This window comes from Coregonus lavaretus (genome assembly GCF_964263955.1).
Source record: "Coregonus lavaretus genome assembly, chromosome: 33".
Taxonomy (NCBI): Eukaryota; Metazoa; Chordata; class Actinopteri; order Salmoniformes; family Salmonidae; genus Coregonus; species Coregonus lavaretus.
The window spans coordinates 21,129,002-21,155,825 of record NC_140020.1 but is presented as its reverse complement, the minus strand read 5'-3'; the positions used below and the strand labels follow the sequence as shown (position 1 = coordinate 21,155,825).

Here is a 26,824-nt window from a genome sequence, read left to right as displayed (position 1 = left end):
GCTGCTTTTCCTTTACTCTACGGTCCAACTCATCCCAAACCATCTCAATTGGGTTAAGGTTGGGTGATTGTGGAGGCCAGGTCATCTGATGCAGCACTCCATCACAATCCTTCTTGGTCAAATAGCCGTTACACAGCCTGGAGGTGTGTTTTGGGTCATTGTCCTGTTGGAAAAACAAATGATAGTCCCACTAAGCGCAAACCAGATGGGATGGCGTATCGCTGCAGAATGCTGTGGTAGCCATGCTGGTTAAGTGTGCCTTGAATTCTAAATAAATCACAGACAGTGTCACCAGCAAAGCATCCCCACACCATTACACCTCCTCCTCCATGCTTCATGGTGGGAACCACACATGCGGAGATCATCCGTTCACCTACTCCGCGTCTTACAAAGACACGGCGGTTGGAACCAAAAATCTCAAATTTGGACTCATCAGACCAAAGGACAGATTTCCACCGGTTTAATGTCCATTGCTTGTATTTCTTGGCCCAAGCAAGTCTCTTCTTCTTATTGGTGTCCTTTAGTAGTGGTTTCTTTGCAGCAATTCGACCATGAAGGCCTGATTCACGCAGTCTCCTCTGAACAGTTGATGTTGAGATGTGTCTGTTACTTGAACTCTGTAGCATTTATTTGGGCTGCAATCTGAGGTGCAATTAACGCTAATGAACTTATCCTCTGTAGCAGAGGTAACTCTGGGTCTTCCTTTCCTGTGGCGGTCCTCATGAGAGCCAGTTTCATCATAGCACTTGATGGTTTTTGCGACTGCACTTGAAGAAATATTGAAAGTTCTTGAAATTTTCCGGATTGACTGACCTTCATGTCTTAAAGTAATGATGGACTGTCGTTTATTTTTGCTTATTTGAGCTGTTCTTGCCATAATATGGACTTGGTCTTTTACCAAATAGGGCTATCTTCTGTATACCACCCCTACCTTGTCACAACACAACTGATTGGCTCAAACGCATTAAGAAGGAAATAAATTCCACAAATTCACTTTTAACAAGGCACACCTGTTAATTGAAATGCATTCCAGGTGACTACCTCATGAAGCTGGTTGAGAGAATGCCAAGAGTGTGCAAAGCTGTCATCAAGGCAAAGGGTGTCTACTTTGTAGAATCTCAAATATACAATATATTTTGATTTGTTTAACACTTTTTTGGTTACTACATGATTCCATATGTGTTATTTCCTAGTTTTGATGTCTTTACTATTATTCTACAATGTATAAAATAGTAAAAATAAAGAAAAACCCTGGAATGAGTAAGTGTGTTTGTCACAATCGTCAGGAACAGAGGACCAAGGCGCAGCGTTGAAGGCAAACATATTATTTTATTAGTGATTACTCGAACAAAACAACAAACGATAACGTGACGTCCACGGTCTAACACAAACCACACTGGAACAAGATCCCACAACCACTGTGGGAAAACAGCCTGTCTAAATGTGGTTCCCAATCAGAGACAACCAGCAACAGCTGACACTCGTTGCCTCTGATTGAGAACCACACTGGCCAACATAGAAATACTTAAACTAGAATGGAAAACACATGAAAACTCACACCCTGGCTCAACATACTAGAGTCCCCAGAGCCAGGGCGTGACAGTGTCCTAACTTTTGACTGGTACTGTAGGCAATATGGACAGTATATGGATAGAATATGTAGTATATCTGAAGAATAAGTAGGATAGAATAGCATATGTACAGCAATAGTTAAATTACATTTACATTTACTTCATTTAGCAGACGCTCTTATCCAGAGCGACTTACAAAATGGTGCATTCACCTTATAGCCAGTGGGATAACCACTTTACAATATGTATTTTTTTTATTTATTATTATTATTATTATTATTATTATTTTTTTTTGGGTGGGGTAAGGGGGGGGTAGAAGGATTACTTTATCCTATCCCAGGTATTCCTTAAAGAGGTGGGGTTTCAAGTGTCTCCGGAAGGTGGTGAGTGACTCCGCTGTCCTGGCGTCGTGAGGGAGCTTGTTCCACCATTGGGGTGCCAGAGCAGCGAACAGTTTTGACTGGGCTGAGTGGGAACTGTGCTTCCGCAGAGGTAGGGGGGCCAGCAGGCCAGAGGTGGATGAACGCAATGCCCTCGTTTGGGTGTAGGGACTGATCAGAGCCTGAAGGTACGGAGGTGCCGTTCCCCTCACAGCTCCGTAGGCAAGCACCATGGTCTTGTAGCAGATGCGAGCTTCAACTGGAAGCCAGTGGAGTGTGCGGAGGAGCGGGGTGACGTGAGAGAACTTGGGAAGGTTGAACACCAGACGGGCTGCGGCATTCTGGATGAGTTGTAGGGGTTTAATGGCACAGGCAGGGAGCCCAGCCAACAGCGAGTTGCAGTAATCCAGACGGGAGATGACAAGTGCCTGGATTAGGACCTGTGCCGCTTCCTGTGTAAGGCAGGGTCGTACTCTCCGAATGTTGTAGAGCATGAACCTACAGGATTGGATCACCGCCTTGATGTTAGCGGAGAACGACAGGGTGTTGTCCAGGGTCACGCCAAGGCTCTTCGCAGTCTGGGAGGAGGACACAACGGAGTTGTCAACCGTGATGCCAAGATCATGGAACGGGCAGTCCTTCCCCGGGAGGAAGAGCAGCTCCGTCTTGCCGAGGTTCAGCTTGAGGTGGTGATCCATCATCCACACTGATATGTCTGCCAGACATGCAGAGATGCGATTCGCCACCTGGTTATCAGAAGGGGGAAAGGAGAAGATTAGTTGTGTGTCGTCTGCGTAGCAATGATAGGAGAGGTCATGTGAGGATATGACAGAGCCAAGTGACTTGGTGTATAGCGAGAATAGGAGAGGGCCTAGAACTGAGCCCTGGGGGACACCAGTGGTGAGAGCACGTGGTGCGGAGACAGATTCTCGCCACGCCACTTGGTAGGAGCGACCGGTCAGGTAGGACGCAATCCAAGAGTGAGCCGCGCCGGAGAAGCCCAACTCGGAGAGGGTGGAGAGGAGGATCTGATGGTTCACAGTATCAAAGGCAGCAGATGGGTCTAGAAGGACAAGAGCAGAGGAGAGAGAGTTAGCTTTAGCAGTGCGGAGAGCCTCCGTGACACAGAGAAGAGCAGTCTCAGTTGAATGACCAGTCTTGAAACCTGACTGGTTTGGATCAAGAAGGTCATTCTGAGAGAGATAGCAAGAGAGTTGGCTAAAGACTGCACGCTCAAGAGTTTTGGAGAGAAAATAAAGAAGGGATACTGGTCTGTAGTTGTTGACATCGGAGGGATTGAGTGTAGGTTTTTTGAGAAGAGGTGCAACTCTCGCTCTCTTGAAGACGGAAGGGACATAGCCAGCGGTCAAGGATGAGTTGATGAGCGAGGTGAGGTAAGGGAGAAGGTCACCGGAGATGGTCTGGAGAAGAGAGGAGGGGATAGGGTCAAGCGGGCAGGTTGTTGGGCGGCCGGCCGTCACAAGTCGCAATATTTCATCTGGAGAGAGAGGAGAGAAAGAAGTCAAAGCATAGGGTAGGGCAGTGTGAGCAGGACCAGCAGTGTCATTTGACTTAACAAATGAGTATCGGATGTCGTCAACCTTCTTTTCAAAATGGTTGACGAAGTCATCCACAGAGAGGGAGGAGGGGGGGGGGGGGGAGGATTCAGCAGGGAGGAGAATGTGACAAAGAGCTTCTTAGGGTTAGAGGCAGATGCTTGGAATTTAGAGTGGTAGAAAGTGGCTTTAGCAGCAGAAACAGAGGAAGAAAATGTAGAGAGGAGGGTGAAGAGTGAAAAGATGCCAGGTCCGCAGGGAGTCTAGTTTTCCTCCATTTCCGCTCGGCTGCCCGGAGTCCTGTTCTGTGAGCTCGCAATGAGTCGTCAAGCCACGGAGCAGGAGGGGAGGACCGAGCCGGCCGGGAGGATAGGGGACATAGAGAGTCAAAGGATGCAGAAAGGGAGGAGAGGAGGGTTGAGGAGGCAGAATCAGGACATTGGAGGGAGAAGGATTGAGCAGAGGGAAGAGATGATAGGATGGAAGAGGAGAGAGTAGCGGGAGAGAGAGAGCGAAGGTTGCGACGGCGCATTACCATCTGAGTAGGGGCAGAGTGAGTAGTGTTGGAGGAGAGCGAGAGAGAAAAGGATTCCAAAGTAGTGGTCGGAGACTTGGAGGGGAGTTGCAGTGAGATTAGTAGAAGAACAGCATCTAGTAAAGATGAGGTCAAGCGTATTGCCTGCTTTGTGAGTAGGGGGGGACGGTGAGAGGGTGAGGTCAAAAGAGCAGAGGAGTGGAAAGAAGGAGGCAGAGAGAAATGAGTCAAATGTAGACGTAGGGAGGTTGAAGTCACCCAGAACTGTGAGGGGTGAGCCATCCTCAGGAAAGGAACTTATCAAGGCGTCAAGCTCATTGATGAACTCTCCAAGGGAACCTGGAGGGCAATAAATGACAAGGATGTTAAGCTTGAAAGGGCTAGTGACTGTGACAGCATGGAATTCAAATGAGGAGATAGACAGATGGGTCAGGGGAAAAAGAGAGAATGTCCACTTGGGAGAGATGAGGATTCCTGTGCCACCACCCCGCTGACCAGATGCTCTCGGGGTATGCGAGAACACATGGTCAGACGAGGAGAGAGCAGTAGGAGTAGCAGTGTTTTCAGTGGTAATCCATGTTTCCGTCAGCGCCAAGAAGTCGAGGGACTGGAGGGTAGCATAGGCTGAGATGAACTCTGTCTTGTTGGCCGCAGAACAGGATAAATAGGATAGGCCTTGACTAGAATATACAGTATATGCATATGAAGTGGGTAAAACAGTATGTAAACATTATTAAAGTGACTAGTGTTCCAGTATTAAAGTGACCAGTGTTCCATGACTATGTACATAGGGCAGCAGCCTCTAAGGTGCATGGTAGAGTAACCGGGTGGTAACCGGCTAGTGACAGTGACTAAAGTTCAGGGCAGGGTACCGGCTAGTGTTGATTATATAAGTCTGATGGCCTTGAGATAGAAGCTGTTTTTCAGTCTCTAGGTCCCAGCTTTGATGCACCTGTACTGACCTCACGTTCTGGATGGTAGCGGGGTGAACAGGCCGTGGCTCGGTTGGCTGAAGTCCTTGATGATTTTCTTGGCCTTCCTGTGATACCGGGTGCTGTAGATGTCCTGGAGGGCAGGCAGTGTGCCCCCGGTGAGGTGTTGGGCAGACCGCACCACCCTCTGGAGAGCCTTGCGGATGCGTTCGATGCAGTTGCCGTAACAGGCGGTGATACAGCCCGACAGGATACTCTCAATGGTGTATCTGTAGAAGTTAGTGAGGGTCTTAGGGGCAAAGCCACATTTCTTCAGCCTCCTGAAGTTGAAGAGGCGTTGATCCGCCTTGTTCACTACACTGTCGGTGTGGGTGGACCATATCAGATTGTCAGTGATGTGTATGCCGAGGAACTGACGCTTTTCACCTTCTCCACTGCTGCCCCATCGATGTGAATAGGGGCGTGCACTCTGTCTCCTGAAGTCCACGATCAGCTCCTTCGTTTTGTTGATGTTGAGAGAGGTTATTTTCCTGGCACCACTCCGCCAGGGCCCTCAACACCTCCCTGTAGGATGTCTCATTGTTGTTGGTAATCTGGCCTACCACTGTTGTGTCATCTGAAAACTTGATAATTTTGTTGGAGACGTGCATGGCCACGCAGTCATGGGTGAAGAGGGAGTATAGGAGGAGGCCGAGTACGCACCCTTGTGGGGCCCCTGTGTTGAGGATCAGCATAGTGGAGGTGTTGTTGCCTACCTTCACCACCTGGGGGCGGCCCCCCTCAGAAAGTCCAGGACCCAGATGCACAGGGCAGGGTTCAGACACAGGGCCCCAAGCTTAATGATGAGCTTGGAGGGTACTATGGTGTTGAAGGCTGAGCTGTAGTCAATGATATTCCTCTAGGTATTCCTCTTGTCCAGATGGGATAGGGCAGTGTGATGGCGTCATCCGTGGACATTGTGTGTAAATTTGGATAAAACACAACATTTTACAGTTGGATCACATGCATCTAAGCTCTAACTAAACCATGTTGAAAATTCCAATAGTGGTTTGTTTTCATTATAATAAATTAGTTGTTTTCTCTGAAAACCCCCATTTTGGCTAGCCCAACCGGCCGCCAGATGGTATGGCACTATTATTACAAACGATGTAAAAGGAATAATAGGGCCATCTGGCGACCGGCCGGTTGGGCTACATTTTGGCATGTCTCACGTCATGTTTGTCCGACTTCGAGGAAGATTTTAACCCACTTAACCCGAACATGTCCCCAGTTTTCACAATCGTTGTAGAGCCATTGTTATTTTGTTTCTTTGACAAAGTCAATTCTGAAGATTATTATGTGGTAAGCGATTAATTTACGTTTGTCCCTGTGCATGCGTAAACAGGAAAAGGTTGAAAATGCCATGGCATGAGGTAAGGTAAACTGGACTGGTTGTTTTTGTATTCGACGTATGAAAATGTAGTTATGTTTGCACGTAGCTACCATTGGATGATATTTCAACGTTTTATGCATGAATGTCCACTATTTGGAAATCGTAGCTCACGTTAATTTATAAACTGGTTGCCAAAGGATAACCACGCGACCGAATGGAAGCCTTGGGACGTCCCTACCCCCCCATTTGAAGTTGAAATGTAGCGGTTCTGGTAAAGGTACGTTAGGGTTTAGGGGGTAGGGACGTCCCAAGGATCCCAGATAGCACTGATCAGAAACAAACTGGCTAATGAATGTGCCTACGCAGCCACAGATAACGTAATATTTGACGAAGCTAGGCTACGGTTAACGAGCTGAGCCAGCATCACCTCAGCTGTCAGTTGTGTGTGGACCTTGTCCCGTTTGCGTAGCTGAAAGTGTCCTCTCTCTCCACAGCTTCGCGCAACATACATCCAGACAGTCAGTAGACCCAGGTTGCATAACGTTACATAATTATCGGGAAATCTCTGAATTGCTGCACCAGGAACAAGCGAAGCAACCAAAGCAAAGGATGTAACGTTAGCTAGAAACACGGTGGGTAATTTAAGCTAGCTAGCAAACGTTAGTTAGCTGTTAAAGCTAGCTTTCGCTTGTATGAGCTAGCAATCTTGACTAGCTACCTAACGTAGCTAGATAGCTAGTTCTCTTAGAAGACGAAGTAAGTTAGCTAGCTAGGTCAACAGTAAGTTAGAGTTAGAAAACGATAACGTTAACTGTTAACGGATAGAAACATTTTAGCTAACGACGTTAATTGCTATAGTTTTGCCGTGTTGCTGTCTAGCTAGCTATTTGGCTCTAGATTGTCTGCCAATATCAAAAGGCTCAATGTTGGGTGTTTAATTTCTGCTGCACTTGTTAGCTGCCTACAGCCATCAAAAATGTTACGTAATGCAGCTAACGTTAGGTATTGTAAAAAAGTCCCTAGTTAGTTATCTAAAAGAGATGACCTGTCATGAAGAGAGTAGTCAGTATCACCTTGAGTATAATGCAGTTGCTCAGAGAGTTACTACCAATGTGTATAATAAAACATTGGTTACTACAGCAATTTGCTATGCTTTTCATTGTGAGCTGTTGCAGTGGATCAGGATAAGATGCACCCATAATCACCTATTCATAACCACCCACTAATCGAAAGGCAAATATTAAACTCTCACACACAGTGGAATTTGAGACTGATAAGCTATGCGTTTGCAATATGCTTTGCAAATGAGCAGATAGCACGGCAAACATGATAACAGAATGAGATCATGTCATTGCAACCACTATGGCCTTAACATGCAACTGGAAAAGACTGATGAAGATGGTAGCTAAATCAAATTGTGAGCTGAATGACTAGGGCCATTTTCTTTAGGACTAGGGCCATTTTCTTTAGGAAGCCGAGGGATGTGCTTTTACTGAGTCACCGGATTTATCGAAAAATGCATAGATAATGTGATACCGATGGTATCTTTCAAAACTTCAACCGTGGATTGATGGGAAACTGAAGGAGAGGTGCTGCTTATAAACACGGCATGGTAACCGGGGACAGTTGTATGGTTAAACAGTACAAATACGACCTATGCAGATCGATCAAGATGGCGAGACACAAGTATAGGGACAACTGGAGGAGCAATTTAGTGGTTTGGATAATAGGCGTATGTAGCAGTGGCTTCTAACTATCACGGATTACAAAAATAAATCCTGTCACTGCATGGACACCAACGCCGCCCTACCGGATGAGCTAAACACCTTTTTCTCACGCTTTGAGCAAAACGACTCTGAGCTGCCGAGGTGAGCCCCTGATGACCACGAGGCCACGTGCTTGAGGCCACGTGCTTAAGGTCTCCACGGAGGGCATATGTAAGTCATTCAATCGCGTTAACCCTCGCAAGGCTGCCGGCCCAGACGTCATCCCTAGCCGCGCCCTCAGAACATGTGCAGACCAGCTAGCTGTTGTGTTTTGTGATATTTTCAATCTCTCTAGCTCAGGCTGTTAACCCCACTTGCTTCAAGATGTCCACTATCATTCCTGTGCCCAAGAAAGGGAAAGTAACTGAACTGAATAACTACCGACCAGTAGCACTCACTTAATGAAGTGCTTCAACAGGCTAGTCAAAGACTAGGTCACCTCCTCCCTCCCTGACACACTCGACCCTCTCCAATTTGCCTACTGCCCAACAGATCCACGAACTACGCAATCGCCATTGCACTGCACACTGCCCTCACCCACCTGGACAAGAGGAATGCATATGTGAGGATGCTGTTCATCGACTACAGCTCGGCCTTCAATACCATAGTGCCCTCTAAGCTCACCACAAAGCTCACAGCCCTGGGACTGACCTCTCTATGGAACTGGGTCCTGGACTTTCTGACAGGCCACCCCCAGGTGGTGAAGGTAGGCAACATTACCACCTACACACTGATCCTCAACATGGGGCCCCTACAAGGGTGCGTCCTCAGTCCCCTCCTGTACTCACTGTATACCCACGACTGCGTGGCCTCACACAGTTCCAACTCCATCAAGTTCACTGATGACACGACAGTAGTAGGCCTGATTGCCAACAACGAGACTGCCTACAGGGAGGAGGTAGGCACTCTGACGGTGTGGTGCCAGGTAAACAACCTCTCCTTCAACATCAGCAAAACAAAGGAACTGATTGTGGACTAAAGGAGGATTCAGGCTGGGCACACCCCCATCCTCATCAACGGGGCCGCCGTGGAGACAGTCAAAAACGTCAAGTTCCTCGGTGTACACATGTGAGGAGCTGAAATGGTCAAACCACACAGACACCGTGGTGAAGAAGGCACGATAGCGACTCTTTAACCTCAGGAGGCTGAAGAAATTAGGTCTGTCCCTGAGGACGCTCAGTGTTCAACATGAGCACCATCGAGCATACTGTTGGGCTGCATCACAGCTTGGTACGGCAACTCCACCGCTGCTGACTGCAAGGCACTACCATTGGGTGCACACTGCCTGCCCTCCAGGACACCTACGACACCAGGTGTGGCAGGAAGGCCAAGAAGATCATCAGGGACCTCAGCCACCCAAGCCACAGCCTGTTCTCCCCGCTTTGATCACTCAGCCGCGGGCAGTACAGGAGCATCATGGCTAAAACTAACAGACTGGCCAATAGCTTGTACCCCCAGGCCATCAGGCTGCTGAATAGCCACCACTAATAGCCACCACTAATTCCCTTCAATAAAAAATGTTCTCCTCCCCCAGGATAAGGAAGTGGGAAGACTGTGGAAAGGGAGACGAGTGGGGATCGTTTTGCCCACAGGCTCGGAGCGTGTGTGTGTGTTGGGGTACATGCAGCTTTAGGATACCGCACTGATGGAGAAGAGAGAGAGGAAGCCGGGCTACTTTGCCAGGTAAGTGAAAGGTGCTTCTGTGTATAGCCTCTGTTAGGCCTATGCCAAAGTGTTTTTAGTGTTGAGGTTTTAGAGGCAGCCTGTGAAGTGGGTTTTAGTGTGTGTTACCAGCATGGGGCAACTGTTTTGCTTCACTGTTTGCATAGCGATTGAGGGAGGACAGGATTATGCTGTTTGTTACGGTGCATTGAGTGACTGTCCACTTGTTCTGTCTGCGTACTCTGACTGACATTTTGTTAACTGAGTAGTGCTCTGTAGCCATCTGGCCCTCACTGCACTGGGTACACCTGATACTGATGCAATGGAGTCATGCGTCAACACTCACGCACAGTAGAGTAGCGGACTGGATTTCTATCCCTGTAAGTAGCTGAAGCATGAGACACCCAGGAGTGGTGATGGATGCATGAGAACCTGGCTCTGTCTACTGGGATAAGGAGGTTGCTGCTGTGTGAGTACGCAGGCAGACCAGCTATTCCTCTGCTACCAGGATAGAGTGAAAGCAAGAGGGGGATAAAAAGGTAAAGCGCCAAAGAAAATCTCAACATTCCGCTCTTGCTAATGTCCCTGTGTAAAACAGGAGTGTGCTGTGTGGAATTTCTAAGTGGACTCCTGAAACGTTTACTAGATCTGTGTATGTTCTGCTGCTGTGTCCGTAATGGAGGAGTGGCTATTGGAAGGCCAGAAATGTATCGGTCTGTCTTCTCTCCAAACCTATTGATCCAGTGCTCCTCCATTACACTCTGTAACTCTTGCTGTCTAGCTCTCTCTGTCTAGCTCTCTGCTTCTCAATTTTCACATGTCCTTTGCCTGTACAGCATCTGTTTTCCTTGAATTTTGATTTCCCTGCCCCGCTCTCTCCCTCTCTCTCCCAATTTTTCTATACTGGGCCTACATGGCCAGGGCCTTGTTTACAATCCGTTTCAATCCGACTCTAGAGCTGCATGCTGCCATGTCGGCTTAGTTAACTGCAGCTTCCCCTGTTAATGAACCCACGCAGGCGGGGGTGGGAGATGCGATGACATCACCGCCTGACCTATCAATAATTAATCAGGAAAAAGGACAGAGGATAAGAGGAGCAGAGAAAGGAGAGTGGGGAGAAAGTGAGCAAGCAAAAGACAGCAACGTTTTGAGTTTTTCACAGGAAACTTTAATTGGTAGTGAAATCAAATGTTCATAAGGTTGAGTGGAAGTAAACAGATTGACCACCTCTTTCTCCATATCCTCAGGTTGAAGAGACGGAGACAGCTCAAGCAGAGCCAATCAGAGAAGGCTATGGCTGAGAAGAACCCGTCAGATTCGTCCTCGAAGACGCCCGTCATCTCCTGCCCAGACCTCCCTGCTTTTTCTGAACCCCAGGAGAGGATGAAACCAAACCCACCTGAAGGTTTAGGTAAAACACACACTACACACACAGGACCTTTCTATAGGCACAGGGACACATTAACAAAGGGTCAGAAGTACAGTACATGACCAAAAGTGTGTGGACACCTGCTCGTCGAACATCTCATTCCAAAATCATGGGCATTAATATGGAGTTGGTCTCCCCTTTGCTGCTATAAAAGCCTCCACTCTTCTGGGAAGGCTTTCCACTAGATGTTGGAACATTGCTGCGGGGACTTGCTTCCATTCAGCCACGAGCATAAGTGAGGTCGGGCTCTGATGTTGGGCGATTAGGCCTGGCTCTCAGTCTGCGTCCCAATTCATCCCAAAGGTGTTCGGTGGGGTTGAGGTCAGGGCTCTGTGCAGGCCAGTCAAGTTCTTCCACACCGATCTCGACAAACCATTTCTGTATGGACCTCGCTTTGTGCACGGGAGCATTGTCATGCTGAAACAGGAAATGGCCTTTCCCAAACTGTTGCCACAAAGCTGGACGCACAGAATCGTCTAGAATGTCATTGTATGCTGTAGCGTTAAGATTTCCCTTCACTGGAACTAAGGGGCCTAGCCCGAACCATGAAAAACAGCCCCAGACCATTATTCCTCCACCAAACTTTACAGTTGACACTGCATTGGGACAGGAAGAGTTCTCCTGGCATCCGCCAAACCCAGATCCGTCCGTTGGACTGCCAGATGGTGAAGCGTGATTCATCACTACAGAGAACGCGTTTCCACTGCTCCAGATTCCAATGGTGGCGAGCTTTACACCACTCCAGTCGACGCTTGGCATTACGCATGGGGATATTTGGCTGCTCGGCCATAGAAACCAATTTCATGAAGCTCCCGACGAACAGTTATTGTGCTGACGTTGCTTCCAGGGGCAGTTTGGAACTCGGTAGTGAGTGTTTCAACTGAGGACGGACGATTTTTACGCACTTCAGCACTTACAGTTGACCGGGGTAGCTTTAGCAGGGCGGTCATTTGACAAACTTACTTGTTGGAAAGGTGACATCCTATGACATTGCCACGTTGAAAGTCACTGAGCTCTTCAGTAAGGCCATTTTAGACACCTGTCAGCAACGGGTGTGGCTGAAATCCACTAACTTGAAGGGGTGTCCATATAAGTTTGTGTATACTGTACCAGTCAAAAGTTTGGCCACACCTAGTCATTCCAGGGTTTTTCTTTATTTTTACTATTTTATACATTGTAGAATAATAATGAAGAAATCAACTATGAAATATCACATATGGAATCATGTAGTAACCAAAAAAGTGTTAAACAAATCAAAATATATTTTATATTTGAGATTCTTCAAAGTAGACACCCTTTGCCTTGTTGACAGCTTTGCACACTCTTAGCATTCACTCAACCAGCTTCATGAGGTAGTCACCTGGAATGCATTTCAATTAACCGGTGTGCTTTGTTAAAAGTTAATTTGTGGAATTTCTTTCCTCCTTAATGCATTTGAGCCAATCAGTGTGTTGTGGCAAGGTAGGGGTGGTATACAGAGGATAGCCCTATTTGGTAAAAGACCAAGTCCATATTATGGCAAGAGCAGCTCAAATAAGCAAAGAGAAATGACAGTCCATCATTACTTTAAGACATGAAGGTCAGTCAATACAGAACATTTCAATAACTTTTAAAGTTTCTTCAAGTGCAGTCGCAAAAACCATCAAGCGCTATGATGAAACTGTCTCTCATGAGGACCGCCACAGGAAAGGAAGACACAGCATTACCTCTGCTGCAGAGGATAAGTTCAGCATTAACTGCACCTCGTTGCAGCCCAAATAAATGTTTCACAGAGTTCAAGTAACAGACACATCTCAACATCAACTTTTCAGAGGAGACTGCGTGAATCAGGCCTTCATGGTCGAATTGCTGCAAAGAAACCACTACTAAAAGGACACCAATAAGAAGAAGACACCTGCTTGGGCCAAGAAACACGAGCAATGGACATTAGACTTATGGATATCTGTCCTTAGGTCTGATGAGTCCAAATTTGAGATTTTTGGTTCCAACCACAGTGTCTTTGTGAGACGCGGAGATCATCCGTTCACTGACTCTGCATGTGTGGTTCCCACAGTGAAGCATGGAGGAGGAGGTGTGGGGGTGCTTTGCTGGTGACACTGTCTGTGATTTCTTTAGAATTCAAGGCCCACTTAACCAGCATGACTACAACAGCATTCTGCAGCGATACTCCATCCCATCTGGTTTGCGCTTAGTGGGACTATCATTTGTTTTTCAACAGGACAATGACCTAAAACACACCTCCAGGCTGTGTAAGGGCTATTTGACCAAGAAGGAGAGTGATGAGTTGGACCGCACAGTGAAGGAATAGCAGCCAACAAGTGCTCAGCATATGTGGGAACTCCTTCAAGGCTGTTGGAAAAGCATTCCTCATGAAGCTGGTTGAGAGAATGCCAGGAGTGTGCAAAGCTGTCAAAGGGTGGCTACCTTGAACAATATATTTTGATTTGTTTAACACTTTCTTGGTTACTACATGATTCCATATGTGTTATTTCATAGTTTTGATGTCTTCACTATTATTCTACAATGTATAACATAGTAAAAATAAAAACCCCTTGAATGAGTAGGTGTCCAAACTTTTGACTGGTACTGTGTGTATATACTGTACAAAAATCCAGAAAATCACATTGTATGATTTTTAAGTAGTTAATTTGCATTTTATTGCATGACATAAGTATTTGATACATCAGAAAAGCACAACTTAATATTTGGTACAGAAACCTTTGTTTGCAATTACAGAGATCATACGTTTCCTGTAGGTCTTGACCAGGTTTGCACACACTGCAGCAGGGATTTTGGCCCACTCCTCCATACAGACCTTCTCCAGATCCTTCAGGTTTTGGGGCTGTCGCTGGGCAATACGGACTTTCAGCTCCCTCCAAAGATGTTCTATTGGGTTCAGGTCTGGAGACTGGCTAGGCCACTCCAGGACCATGAGATGCTTCTTACGGAGCCACTCCTTAGTTGCCCTGGCTGTGTGTTTTGGGTCATTGTCATGCTGGAAGACCCAGCCACGACCCATATTCAATGCTATTACTGAGGGAAGGAGGTTGTTGGCCAAGATCTCGCGATACATGGCCCCATCCATCCTCCCCTCAATACGGTGCAGTCGTCCTGTCCCCTTTGCAGAAAAGCATCCCAAAGAATGATGTTTCCACCCCCATGCTTCACGGTTGGGATGGTGTTCTTGGGGTTGTACTCATCCTTCTTCTTCCTCCAAACACGGCGAGTGGAGTTTAGACCAAAAAGCTCTTATTTTTGTCTCATCAGACCACATGACCTTCTCCCATTCCTCCTCTGGATCATCCAGATGGTCATTGGCAAACTTCAGACGGGCCTGGACATGCGCTGGCTTGAGCAGGGGGACCTTGCGTGTGCTGCAGGATTTTAATCTATGACGGCGTAGTGTGTTACTAATGGTTTTCTTTGAGACTGTGGTCCCAGCTCTCTTCAGGTCATTGACCAGGTCCTGCCGTGTAGTTCTGGGCTGATCCCTCACCTTCCTCATGATCATTGATTCCCCACGAGGTGAAATCTTGCATGGAGCCCCAGACCGAGGGTGATTGACCGTCATCTTGAACTTCTTCCATTTCCTAATAATTGTGCCAACAGTTGTTGCCTTCTCACCAAGCTGCTTGCCTATTGTCCTGTAGCCCATCCCAGCCTTGTGCAGGTCTACAATTTTATCCCTGATGTCCTTACACAGCTCTCTGGTCTTGGCCATTGTGGAGAGGTTGGAGTCTGTTTGATTGAGTGTGTGGACAGGTGTCTTTTATACAGGTAACGAGTTCAAACAGGTGCAGTTAATACAGGTAATGAGTGGAGACCAGGAGGGCTTCTTAAAGAAAAACTAACAGGTCTGTGAGAGCCGGAATTCTTACTGGTTGGTAGGTGATCAAATACTTATGTCATGCAATAAAATGCAAATTATTTACTTAAAAATCATGCAATGTGATTTTCTGGATTGTTGTTTTAGATTCCGTCTCTCACGGTTGAAGTGTACCTATGATAAAAATTACAGACCTCTACATGCTTTGTAAGTAGGAAAACCTGCAAAATTGGCAGTGTATCAAATACTTGTTCTCCCCACTGTATATTGTGTAGTGTTTCCTAAGGAAGCTGCATAACTGACTAGATTCTGTTCATAGTCTTTCCAGTTTTTGATGATTTGGCAGATTTTAGGACAATTGGTTGGATATCCTCAGCTCTCCCTTCGGATTCTTTTGGTTGGATGGAGAGAGCCAGTTGGCAGGCCAAATTCTCCATGTTTTTCAATGGCATACCACAGTATCATCCTGGCATTAGAAGTGTGCTGCGTATGAACTATCACAAGTAGCCTAAAGAGTGTATATTCAACACTAAAGAACACTGAGTGTACAAAACATTAAAGGAAAGGTTCACCCATTTTGAATGTTATATTGTTTTTGTGCATCTCTGAGTGATGTTCTATCGATTTCTCTGGGTCACTTCATGTTTTCACGTGTGAGTTATTGGCATTTTCAGCAGGCAGAAATCCGGCCGGTATTACGTAGCACCGTGATTTAGTCGTTCTCACTACACTGGAAGTTAATAGGAATACGAATTTTTGATCGCAAAAACGTCTATCATACATTTCAGATTTCAATACTGGCCGATGTCATAACTCGGGAGGATGTCTTCTCTCAAATGAGCAATTGATCATATTTTTGCGATAAACCTACCTCGAATTTGTAATTGAATGGAGGGTCTAGCACATTTTTCCTATTTGTCTGGATGCATTGCATGGTGCAGTTGCCAGAGATCTTATAGAAAGGAGATAGGAATCAATGAATGAAGGAACGTATAACGCCCCACCCAGCAGACTGTCGTCCAATCGCGTTCACGTTGTCATGCTGCGTCACGCGGTTGCTAAGCTAATCGTTACGCAATCCCTTCTCAAAGTCAGTGTATATGTCAATAAACTATTTTCCTCGAAAGTACATAATGTCACGATTCCAAAACTATACGATAATTAATATCTCACATGTCAGAAAATATTTGTAATGTTGTACTTCTTGTTGATGAAATTTGTGCAAATGTTGGGTTTTTAGCTAGCGGCCAATAAACTCCCATTCACTCCCTGAAGGAGAGAGCTCCTTGCCCCAGAATCGCCCAGAATGCATTGGCATAGCATGGGCAACGTTTCCCATCTCTTCAAAAGTATATCTGTCGTTGCGAATGTCAGACAGATTGTGGACTCCTAAATTAATAGTGCAGTTTGTTTAGGCGATTTTACAGCTAACTACCTGGTATTGTCTTTTGGTTATTGTGTGTAACTACGTTTGCTTGCTAGCCAGCCTATAGCGAGATCATTGCATTGTGGATTTTGTAGTCGACTTGACCTGCAACAGATTTCGACAACGATTTTCCATGTTGCTACCAACCTTACTATAATGGCAAAATGAAACATTTGTTCACAAAAAAATGCTCACATATTACTGTTATTTAACACTGTAATTTAAAGGATATCTGCTCTTTCCATGACAGACTCACCAGGTGAATCCAGGTAAAAGCTATGTTCCCTTATTGATGTCACTTGTTAAATCCACTACAATCAGTGTAGATGAAGGAGAGGAGACAGGTTAAATAAGGAGTTTTAAGCCTTAAGACAATTTGAGACATGAGTGTATGTGTGCCATTCAGAGGGTGAATTGGCAAGACAAAATATTTACGTGCCTTTGAATGGGATATAGTAGTAGGTGCCAGGCGCACCGGTTTGTGTCAAGAACGCTGCTGGGTTTCTCACGCTCAACAGTTTCCGTTGTGTATCAAGAATGGTCCACTAGCCAAAGGACATCCAGCCAACTTGACCCAACTGTGGGATGCATTGGAGTCAACGTGGGCCGGCATCCCTGTAGAACGCTTTCGACACCTTGTAGAGTCCATTCCCCAACGAATTGAGGCTGTTCTGAGGGCAAAATGGGATGGTGCAAGATCTTCAAGTTGCTCTGTGTCCACATCAATAAGGATCTTTCATGGTCCAAACACACTAACACAGTTGTGAAGAGGGCACGACAATGCCTCTTCCTCAGGAGGCTGAAAAGATTCAGTATGGGCCCTCAGATCCTCAAAGTTCTACAGCTGCAGCATTGAGAGCATATTGACTGGCTGCATCACCGCTTTGTGTGGCACCTGCTTGGGATCCGACCGCAAGGCGCTACAGAAGGTAGTGCGGTCGGCCCAGTACATCACAACAAATTGTCAGACTCCAACCACCCAAGTCATAGACTGTTCTCTCTGCTACCGCATGGCTGATCGGAAATTTTAGAGGCACTCCTGTTGGCCACAGTGACAAAATGAAATTCTACACATTTTGCCATGTGGCGGAGAGAGAATTTTTCAGTTTTAATGCTAATTTCCTGCAATGCGATCTGAGTGACTCAAACATTATAGCAAAATCAAATTATCCTAAATGCATAATTTTGGGATTTTAGATTCTCCCTGACTGTAAAGCCTTTATTTAGGTGATTGTTGGTTCTAGTCGTTTAAGTTTACCCCGAAAAATGATTTTTTTAAAATAAAGTAAATTTTCTATGCAGAAAAAAACCTAATCTTCATTAGAAACTTAGAGGGAAAATCTAAATATGCAACAACTAGGATTTTGGCTTCTGGACAACGAAATAAAGTTTATATGAAAACCAGGAGTGAAATTCTGAGAAGCTTTTTTGTTTGCTACTGCTAGCTTAGCTGTTAATAGCTGCTGAGAGCTGCTCCTCTCTCTCTCCCTCTGCTCCACTGCTGCAGCCTGTGTCTGAGTTGCCTAGCAATGAGTCTCCACTCTGGCTTGCTCATGGCTCCCTCTGACTAGAGACAGAGCCATTAGTTGACATTAAGCAAGCTACTTTCTTACTCTATACACTCACTATACTATTTTCGGCAAAATAATAATTCCGGTCGACTCCGACACTGTTTCCGGTTTTATGACTGACGAGATTTGTAAAATTTGGACACCAATTTCATTCTACAAAATTATGCAAATTAACCTATAGACCGATAAGTGACTAACCGTTAACATCCCTAGTCTGCAGCCTTTTAATTCCGAGGATGTTGCGTAATGACCATACAAACATGTTATTAAATGCGAAAAGATAGTCCTATCATCCTAGTTATGCACTCACTGACCAAGGAGTCTATGTAGGCCTACACTGCATTCACTTAGTGACAGGACACAGAAATACTATTTTTGGTCTATATTATGACTATTTCTTGATCTGATAAAGCTAACAGCCACTAGTTAGTACAAAGACAGTAATGAATAAGTGACCGCTCTGTACAAGAGGTGAACTCTGTGTAGATGTACAGTGACCCACAGCTGGACTCCTCACAGCCTACTGTACAATGCTGAGTAAATCCTCCAGTTTCTATAGAGGAGCTGGAGTAGAGGAAGTAGTGGGAGGGTGTTCTAATGAACTGGCTCTGGTAATAAGTGCTGACTATGACTGTAGTGTAGAGAGTTCACTACGATACTAGCTAGCCGGGTGTGTTCCGTGTGTGTGTGAGCGAGCAAGGGTTTTGATTTTAATATAGTTCTATTTAAAGCAGTGTGCGCTAGTTTGTGTATACATGCATTTGTGTTTCTGAATGAGCTGAGCGATTTTTGAGCTGTTTTCAGGCTATCATCTCTATACTGTGTCCGTGACCTATTTCGCTGTCTTTCAGATGACAGCAGCAACATGAGCAGCCAGGCCAAGAGAGAGAAGAGGAGGCCCCCCGGGACAGTGGAGTATACTGTGAGTACAGGCTGCCTCACTACCTCCACCCTCTGACACTACAACTCCCACATGGGGTTCGGACTCAGACTCTAGCTTAGGAAAGCAATGTGGACAATAAACCTCAAGTTTTCTTTTCGTAATTAAATAAAATAGCAAATAAGTTGCATGCAATTCAGGGATTCAAGGTTTCTGCTTTCTAATTTTGTATTTCATGCTGCATTTTGCTTTGGATAGATTGATACTTTTGGTAATAAATAATACACATTTACCAAGGATGTAACTTCATGTTACAGGTGGGACCCCAGGAATCTCTAAACAGCATTGCTCTGAAGTTCAACATCAACCCCAACAAACTGGTGCAGCTCAACCGCCTCTTCTCCCGCAGTGTCTATCCTGGACAGGTGAGCTTTCAGCACATAACACACCACTTCCTGCTGTCAATCCTGGATTTCTGATTGGCTAACACACCTGTCCGTCACCCTTGCAGAAGCTGTTTGTTCCTGACATGGGCCAATCGGAAGCCGACTCTCAGTCTGTGGGTTCTTCTGACCCCACCTCCACCAATGGCCTATCAGAGAAGGTGTCACAGGTAAGTCAGTTCTCCTTGTTAAGAAGAACCAGACTAAAGTCATCAATTTGATCCTAGTTCTCTGCTCGTCCATGTTGCCTGGCAATGTTACAGGATGGAGACTCCAGCGGCAGGTCAGTAAGACCGTTACGACGTGAGCGGTCTCCCCTGTCCGAGGACGAGAGCCCCGCCATAGTCAAGTTCATCAAGATGAGCTGCAAGTACTTCACTGACGGAATGGTGAGTGGCCACGCCGGAGGCCATTTTGAAATGAAAACAACCACCACAACAGAGATTTAAACTCCTGTCTTTTATTGTGTCTCCCAGGGTGTGGTGGGAGGGGTGATGATCGTGACGCCCAACAACATCATGTTTGACCCTCACAAGTCGGACCCCCTGGTGATCGAGCACGGCTGTGAGGAGTACGGCCTGATCTGCCCCATGGAGGAGGTGGTGTCTGTGGCCCTCTATGACGACATCTCCCGCATGAAGCTGAAGGACGCGCTGCCGTCGTAAGGACCCACCCTGTCATCCTGAGACTCTTTCGCGCTGTCAATTCATCTTTCACGCCCTATTTAAACCCTTATTTTCCCCCTTTCTTGATCTTATCTTAACCTTGCTTTTCTTACTTATTCGTTATGTGTCGCATTCTGTCTTCTTGCTCTTTCTACCTCTTCCTGCACTCTTCTCCCTCTCTCCCATGTTCGTTCTTTCTTCTCCCTCTGAGGTGAAAAGGTTAACTGACTTGCCGAGCTCATGCTATAGGGTTTCCTGTTCCAGATTGTAAGGGCAGACATGACTCTCATTCATTTTTTTTCTTTCGTTTAGCTAGTTCATTGTTGTTTAGTTACTATTATTTGTAGTATTATAATTTTCGCCTTTTGAATTCCCTTTTATTTGTGTTCTGTTTTTGAGTTGCATTTTCATTTTGTTCATTTATGATTTGTTTAATTTTCCCATCCTCCGTTGCGATGTGCGTGTGGTGCCCCCTGACTCCTGACCCCGCACAGAGACCTACCCCAGGATCTGTGTCCTCTGTATAGGCCCGGGGAGTGGGAGGAGCTGCCCTCAGAGAGCGACCTCAACCCCTTCAGCCGCTACGAGGCGCTGGATCCCAAACGACCCATCGTCCTGGACGACGTCGACTCTGCCCTGTCAGAGACGGGTATGACTGAGAGATAACACACAATGATCTGTATTGGAGCAGGATGAATCATAGAAAATCAATATGAATCAAAATAGCTTATGCTGAATATGAATTGAGCAATATTTTGATCCATGTGGTCATTTTAATAATACCGCATGTTTTCTTATATCCCAGTCATAGAAAGGGCAGAGTGTGAGCCAGCAGACCAGTCTCCATCAGACGAGGGTTTCACAGAGCTGGAGCTTCCCTTGAACGGGAGCGCTGAGGAACCAGTGAGTGGATCCAGACCGCCTGCCAGTGCTACCAGCCAGGACCAGCAGGGAGAGCTCCCAGGATCTAGTTCCCCTAAACAGGCAGAGTCCCAGGACCAGTCCCTCTCTGACCCAGTCCCACTGACCTCGCAGAAAGTGGAGGAGGATGAAGGACTGGTACAGAACAGCTCCATTGAGGAAACTACAGAATCACTGCCTGTCCTTTCAGAGACTGAGAAAGACACTGAACTGTTGAAGGAGAAGCCTGCTAGTCTAGCCATACGCCAAGCCAAAGATGGGAACTCTACAGGGCAACTGGTGAACAGTGTTAGCATTAGCGACCAATCAGAATCAGAAATTGACCAAAATAGGAAGCTGAGCTTGAGTGAGACCGCTGCGGCTTCGGGGAAATGTAGTTCTCAGGAACCCAGCCCTGCAGAGGAGCTGCAGAACGGACCAATGGTAGAGGAGGGGCTGAGTGAGGAAGAGAAGCGGAAGAGGAGCAACGAGGCGGAGGTGAAGTCCTGGCTGCTGGAGAGGATGCAAGCGCCCATCCAAAGTGAGTGTTCAGAAGCGTTTTGTGCAGTTTCTTGTACTGCATTGTTTCAATATTACATATTTTCTCTCTCTCTGCAGACATGCTGCTCTCCACAGAGGAGAAGAGTAAGACCCCACCCATGTTCCTCTGCTTCAAGGTGGGCAAGCCCATGAGGAAATCCTTCATCATTGGCCGGACATCCAGCCCCGCCCACACGCGAGGAAAGCAGCCGGAGTACTGGTTTGCTGTGCCCCAGGAGAGGTGAGAGGTCAACCAATGAGAACAGTCACAGCCAGAACCTCTTTATGAGAACTGTGGTGTATTCACAATGATATAAACGTTGAATGAATGTTCTGAAACATAAATGTGTGGTGTGTTTCAGGGTGGACCACCTGTATGCGTTCTTCGTCCAGTGGTCTCCTGACGTGTACGGTAAGGAGGCCAGAGAGCAGGGCTTTGTGGTTGTAGAGAAGGACGAGCTCAACATGATCGATAACTTCTTCAGTGACCCCAAGTCTTCTCGCAGCTGGGAGGTGAGTTCACATGGCATGACCGCACAGATGAGAGTATTATTTTGACTGTGGTGTTATATGTTCGCATTGTAGTCAAGTGTTTTGTAACTGTGGTTGTATGTGCGTTTTTTTGTGTTTGGAGCAAGCTGTGTTCAATGGTTTGACCATGCATTGAGTTTAGTGTGTTTTGACTGTACGGTTGAGATGTCTGACCGTACATGGTTGTGTTCGTAGATCATCACCATCAACGAGGCGAAGCGCAGGCAGAGTTTTGGCAGCTACGATGGGGAGGAGCCTTTGGCGGATCTACTGCCCATGCTCAGTGATCCCAGCGCTCTGCTACAGGACACACACATAGAAAAGGTAAACACACACATGCCATGACACACAAAACACTTTCAATCAAGAAAACATACCAACTGCAACAGTGTGACTTCACCTACACAAACTCAGAAATACACACTTTCCTGAATCACGTGTCTTTCTCTCTCCCCACAGCTTGCGTGTCGGCTGCCAGCGCGGGTGCAGGGGTATCCATGGCGACTGGCTTACAGTACGGTGGAACACGGGACCAGCCTAAAGACCCTGTACAGGAGCCTATTAGAGGTGGACAGCCCTGTGCTACTGGTCATCAAAGACATGGACAACCAGGTACACACACTGACCATGGTGCTCAATTTGTATTGGACTCTTGAGTTTTATTCGCTCTCTTTTTCTCTTCCCCCCCCCCAGTTGTTTGGGGGATACTCCACCCATCCCTTCAGAGTAAGTGAGCACTGCTACGGCACGGGAGAGACCTTCCTCTTCAGTTTCTGCCCTGAGATCAAGGTCAGACATACTCTCATATGTATACTCTTTGTTTTATCCACATACCTATGTTCAAGTTTTATAATGAATGTTTGACCTCTGTCATTGCTTTGCTGCCTGACTTGCTGTGGATTGCTTTTCCTGTGCTCAGGTGTACCGCTGGACTGGGGAGAACTCCTACTTTGTGAAAGGCAACATAGACTCTCTTCAGATGGGAGGAGGAGGGTGAGTGTATCTGAATATACAGTCCCTTCAGAAAGTATTCATACCATTTGACTTATTCCACATTTTGTGTTACAGCCTGTAGTAAAAATTATTTTATCAATTTTGACAAATCTCACCCTTCCACACACAATACTCCATAATGACAAAGTGAAAACATGTTTGTAGAAATGTTAGCAAATTTATTGAAACTGAAATACAGAAATATCTAATTTACATAAGTATTCCCACCCCTGAGTCAGTACATGTTAGAATCACCTTTGGCAGTGAGTACAGCTGTGAGTCTTTCTGGGTAAGTCTCCTAAGAGCTTTGCACACCTGGATTGTACAATATTTGCACATTATTCTTTTAAAAAATTATTCAAGCTCTGGTTTTTACCCATCTACCAATAGGTGCCCTTCATTGCGAGGCATTGAAAAACCTCCCTGGTCTTTGTGGTTGAATCTGTGTTTGAAATTCACTGCTCGACTGAGGGACCTTACCGATAATTGTATGTGTGGGGTAGAGAGATGAGGTAGTCATTCAAAAATCATGTTAAACACTATTATTGCACAAAGTGAGTCCATGCAACTTATTATGTGACTTGTTAAGCAAATGTTTACTCCTGAACTTATTTAGGCTTGCCATAACAAAGGGGTTGAATACTTATTGACACAAGACATTTCAGCTTTTCATTTTTAATTAATTTGTCAAAACATAATTCTAGTTTGGCATTATGGGGTATTGTGTGTAGGCCAGTGACACAAAATCTCAATTGAATCAATTTTAAATTTGGGCTGTAACACAACAAAATGTGGAAAAAGTCAAGGGGTGTGAATACTTTCTGAAGGTACTGTATGTGGTTGAGCAATGTGAGACTATCTTTGTGTGACCTGCTCTCTCGCTCTCGGTTGAAGTCAACTGGTAGTTGTCATGAGATTGTCTGACTTTTCCCTGTCTCTCTCCCTCTTTCTCCTTCCCTCCCTTTTCTCTCCCTCGCCCTCTCCCTAGAGGTCAGATAGGGCTGTGGCTGGATGCTGACCTGTACCACGGCACCACCTCCAGCTGTGCCACTTTCCACAACCAGCCCCTCTCTACCCAGAAAGACTTCATCATCCACAGTGTGGAGGTCTGGGCCTTCGAGTAGCCTCCCTCCCTCCACCTCCTCCAGTCCCCCCCCCCCCCCCAAAACCCACCCGGGGGGAGACCATGACCTAGCTTCAACGCCCATCCCTTACTCTACCAGAATGGGAAGCTGATGATTTGACATGGTGTGTGTCATGGTTTATGCCAGCTGGTTTGATGTGGTTTGTCCTGAGGGTGGCAGTGGTGTGAGAAGCTGTGGCTGTATTTTCCTCTCACTCTATTGGCTGCCTTATACCTCCCATGCCGCCCACAGCTATCCCAGCATGCAGCCTGCCTGCAGAACTCAAAACTTCTACCCACTCGGAGAAGAGTGACAAGTTCCTGGAGGATCAAAGAGGCGAGCGATTGTCCTGCAATTGGCCTAGCTAACGGAATCAGTCATAAGTTAATTTAAAACACTATCAAAACATAGGCAATGAAATGTGAGATTGTTGTAGTAGGGATGGGGCTAGTGGGTGCAATGCACATAAAAAAGGAACAAGGCATCTGGTAACAGATGAGTAAACATGACTATCAATTCTCTACAAACGCAGCAAATCAGAATATTCTGGTTGATAACAAAAGGAGCAATCGTTTTTCCCTGACATGTTATGAACTGATGTGAAAAGAGGAGAAAGGTATTTTGAGACTAATTTCTCTTCCAAAATACATCTGCCCCAAAACCACTTTAAATATAGGAGTAATTGTTTACAAAGAAAAGAGACTTACCTTCACTGAAGGTTGTCTTGTTCTCATGTCTCCAGTCCTAATTAGACTGAATGAGAATGTTACATTGCATTTCAGAGCATTCCATGTCCCTCGCTTTCCAAAATCTGTCCACTAAGAAGGGAACATAAAGTGGGGAGGTTTTGCAATTACCAAATGAGGTTTTATTTTACTTTTGTATCTGTTTTGTGTTTCTCATCACATTTTTATAATTTCTTACGATTTATTTGTACAAAGAATGTATGCCTTTTGAAATAGTTTCACCTTTTTATAGAATTGTATTTTTTGGTGAATGTGTTGGTTTGTTTTCAGTTTTTCGGAAGTCCTGTGATCAGATCGGCCACATGGTTGATACATCCAAGCACTAAATAGATTGAAGAATCTCAAGGCGGTATTAGTCTGTCACATCTTTGACCAACTGTACCTTCTCTTTGTTTAAGGTGTGTTTCTGTAAGTAGAGAGAGTTACAGCAGAATGAGAGTTTAGTCTACTCAAGTGTTCATTAGAACACATGAACCAAGGGAAGTAGAGAGGTGTAAGATGGTTCAATAAGTAACTCCAAGTTGATTGGTCTGGTCTGTGGAATTAACATCAATCATTTGTTTGTGTATAAACCTGCCACTATTGTCATTTTCTGCCACTACATAAGGGAAGGACCGGTGACCACTGAGATTTCGGGAAAGAAAGGGATATACCATTTTGTTTTTTCTTAACGTGTGCTGTTGAGATCTTATACCACTGTTTTCCAGACCAATGTTGATAAATGGAGTGTTGGTGTCTGTATCAAGTAAGTTACCATGAGCTGACTAGGCCTACTGCATGACATACAGAAAATACTGTAGCTGTAATACAGACAATACTGCTTAAATGACATTCCTCTTTCTGCATACTACTATTCACAAATCCTTATAGGTGTGGCTTTGTTTGTTTCTGTGTAATAGATGTTGTGTTCTCACTGTGAATGTTCCCAAAGTGTTATTTCCTGTGAATCCAAAACTGTCATATTATAGGTGAATATCACCGAGGATATTTATTGTATTGTTGCCACGTTTAAACCGAAATAATAAACAAATAATACGATGCCAGCCTGAGACACTCCCCCCTCGCACACATCCACTTGTTTACCTTTCCAAGGTTTGCTTACTTATTTACTTATTATCTTATGTAGGCTACATAGGCACATTTCACTATAGGTAAAGCAGACAATGTTGCAAAATAGTTTAGGATTTATTAAATTGCTCAACATCTAGCAGGTGTTGGTGCTTGGTGTCTGAGCTGGGTTATTTCCTTTCACCAGATAGGAAAACTATTATGACAAAATACCCCTTTATGCCCAGGGGTTGGACTTGACTTACCACAACTTTTCATTGACTACTACACTATAGTTCTTATAAACAGGGCAAAACTGTATAAACTATCATAAGATATGGGAGCTATACAAAGCAGACAAACAGAGCTACTAAGTCAGCCCAGCAGGAAGGAGGACTCTGCCATGGATCCAGGCCGGCGTGGTGAGAACTCGATCAATTGGAATGTGAAGATATTTTATTTCAAAGAACACTCTGTAAACCACGCTCCAGTGGGCAGAGCTAGGCATGTTTCACTTGGACACGTTTTAATATGGAGAAAAGCCTCTCATTTTACAATGGGTCCGCCATGGTTCTGTGTATCGTAGTTATATTTGAGACCAGTGAATTGCGGTTAATTACATCTGACTTAAGTAATATATATTTGAGAAGGAAACGAGTCCCAGACTGTTCTCAATAGAACATACCAAAGTGTAACCTGGTCTCCGAGCATTTCGTTTTATTCTGTACCTAAATCCGAGACACTCCATTTAGTATGATATGTACATTTGGTATGGTTACATAAAACAGATGGTTACTCAAGGCAAAAACGAAAGGAGGGTGGTTAGATGGGTGGGAGTATAACACCAATGTCTAGCAACTCAAAAGGTTGTGAGTTTGAATCTCATCACGGACAATTTTAGCTAATTAGCAACCTTTCAACTACTTACT

At 45.5% G+C, this 26,824-nt stretch overlaps 1 protein-coding gene across 2 annotated transcripts; it reads left to right on the top strand.

Annotated features, from left to right (window-relative positions):
- Window positions 1-6,180: 6,180 nt before the first annotated feature.
- Window positions 6,181-25,886, top strand: LOC311108670 (nuclear receptor coactivator 7-like). Of its 2 annotated transcripts, XM_084151378.1 has the most exons (18): window positions 6,181-6,315; window positions 6,841-6,978; window positions 9,647-9,795; window positions 11,022-11,185; window positions 18,878-18,948; window positions 19,224-19,331; window positions 19,418-19,519; window positions 19,613-19,738; window positions 19,826-20,010; window positions 20,509-20,663; window positions 20,820-21,455; window positions 21,533-21,695; window positions 21,817-21,967; window positions 22,181-22,309; window positions 22,445-22,597; window positions 22,679-22,774; window positions 22,905-22,978; window positions 23,967-25,886. In XM_084151378.1, the coding sequence occupies exons 3-18, from the start codon at window positions 9,758-9,760 to the stop codon at window positions 24,100-24,102; spliced, it is 2,487 nt and encodes an 828-aa protein (XP_084007504.1). In that variant the 5' UTR covers window positions 6,181-6,315; window positions 6,841-6,978; window positions 9,647-9,757; the 3' UTR covers window positions 24,103-25,886. The 2 variants fall into 2 exon arrangements, with proteins under 2 accessions (XP_084007504.1, XP_084007503.1); XM_084151377.1 differs by lacking the exons at window positions 6,181-6,315; window positions 6,841-6,978; window positions 9,647-9,795 and having other exon boundaries at window positions 10,804-11,185.
- The last annotated feature ends 938 nt before the right edge of the window (window positions 25,887-26,824 follow it).

Coding starts and splice junctions, on each gene's coding strand:
- LOC311108670 (XM_084151377.1), top strand. CDS start 10,963: ATGTTCATAAGGTTGAGTGGAAGTAAACAGATTGACCACCTCTTTCTC. Junction 11,186..18,877: donor AAACCCACCTGAAGGTTTAG/GTAAAACACACA, acceptor GCTGTCTTTCAG/ATGACAGCAGCAACATGAGC. Junction 22,310..22,444: donor AGGACACACACATAGAAAAG/GTAAACACACAC, acceptor CTCTCCCCACAG/CTTGCGTGTCGGCTGCCAGC.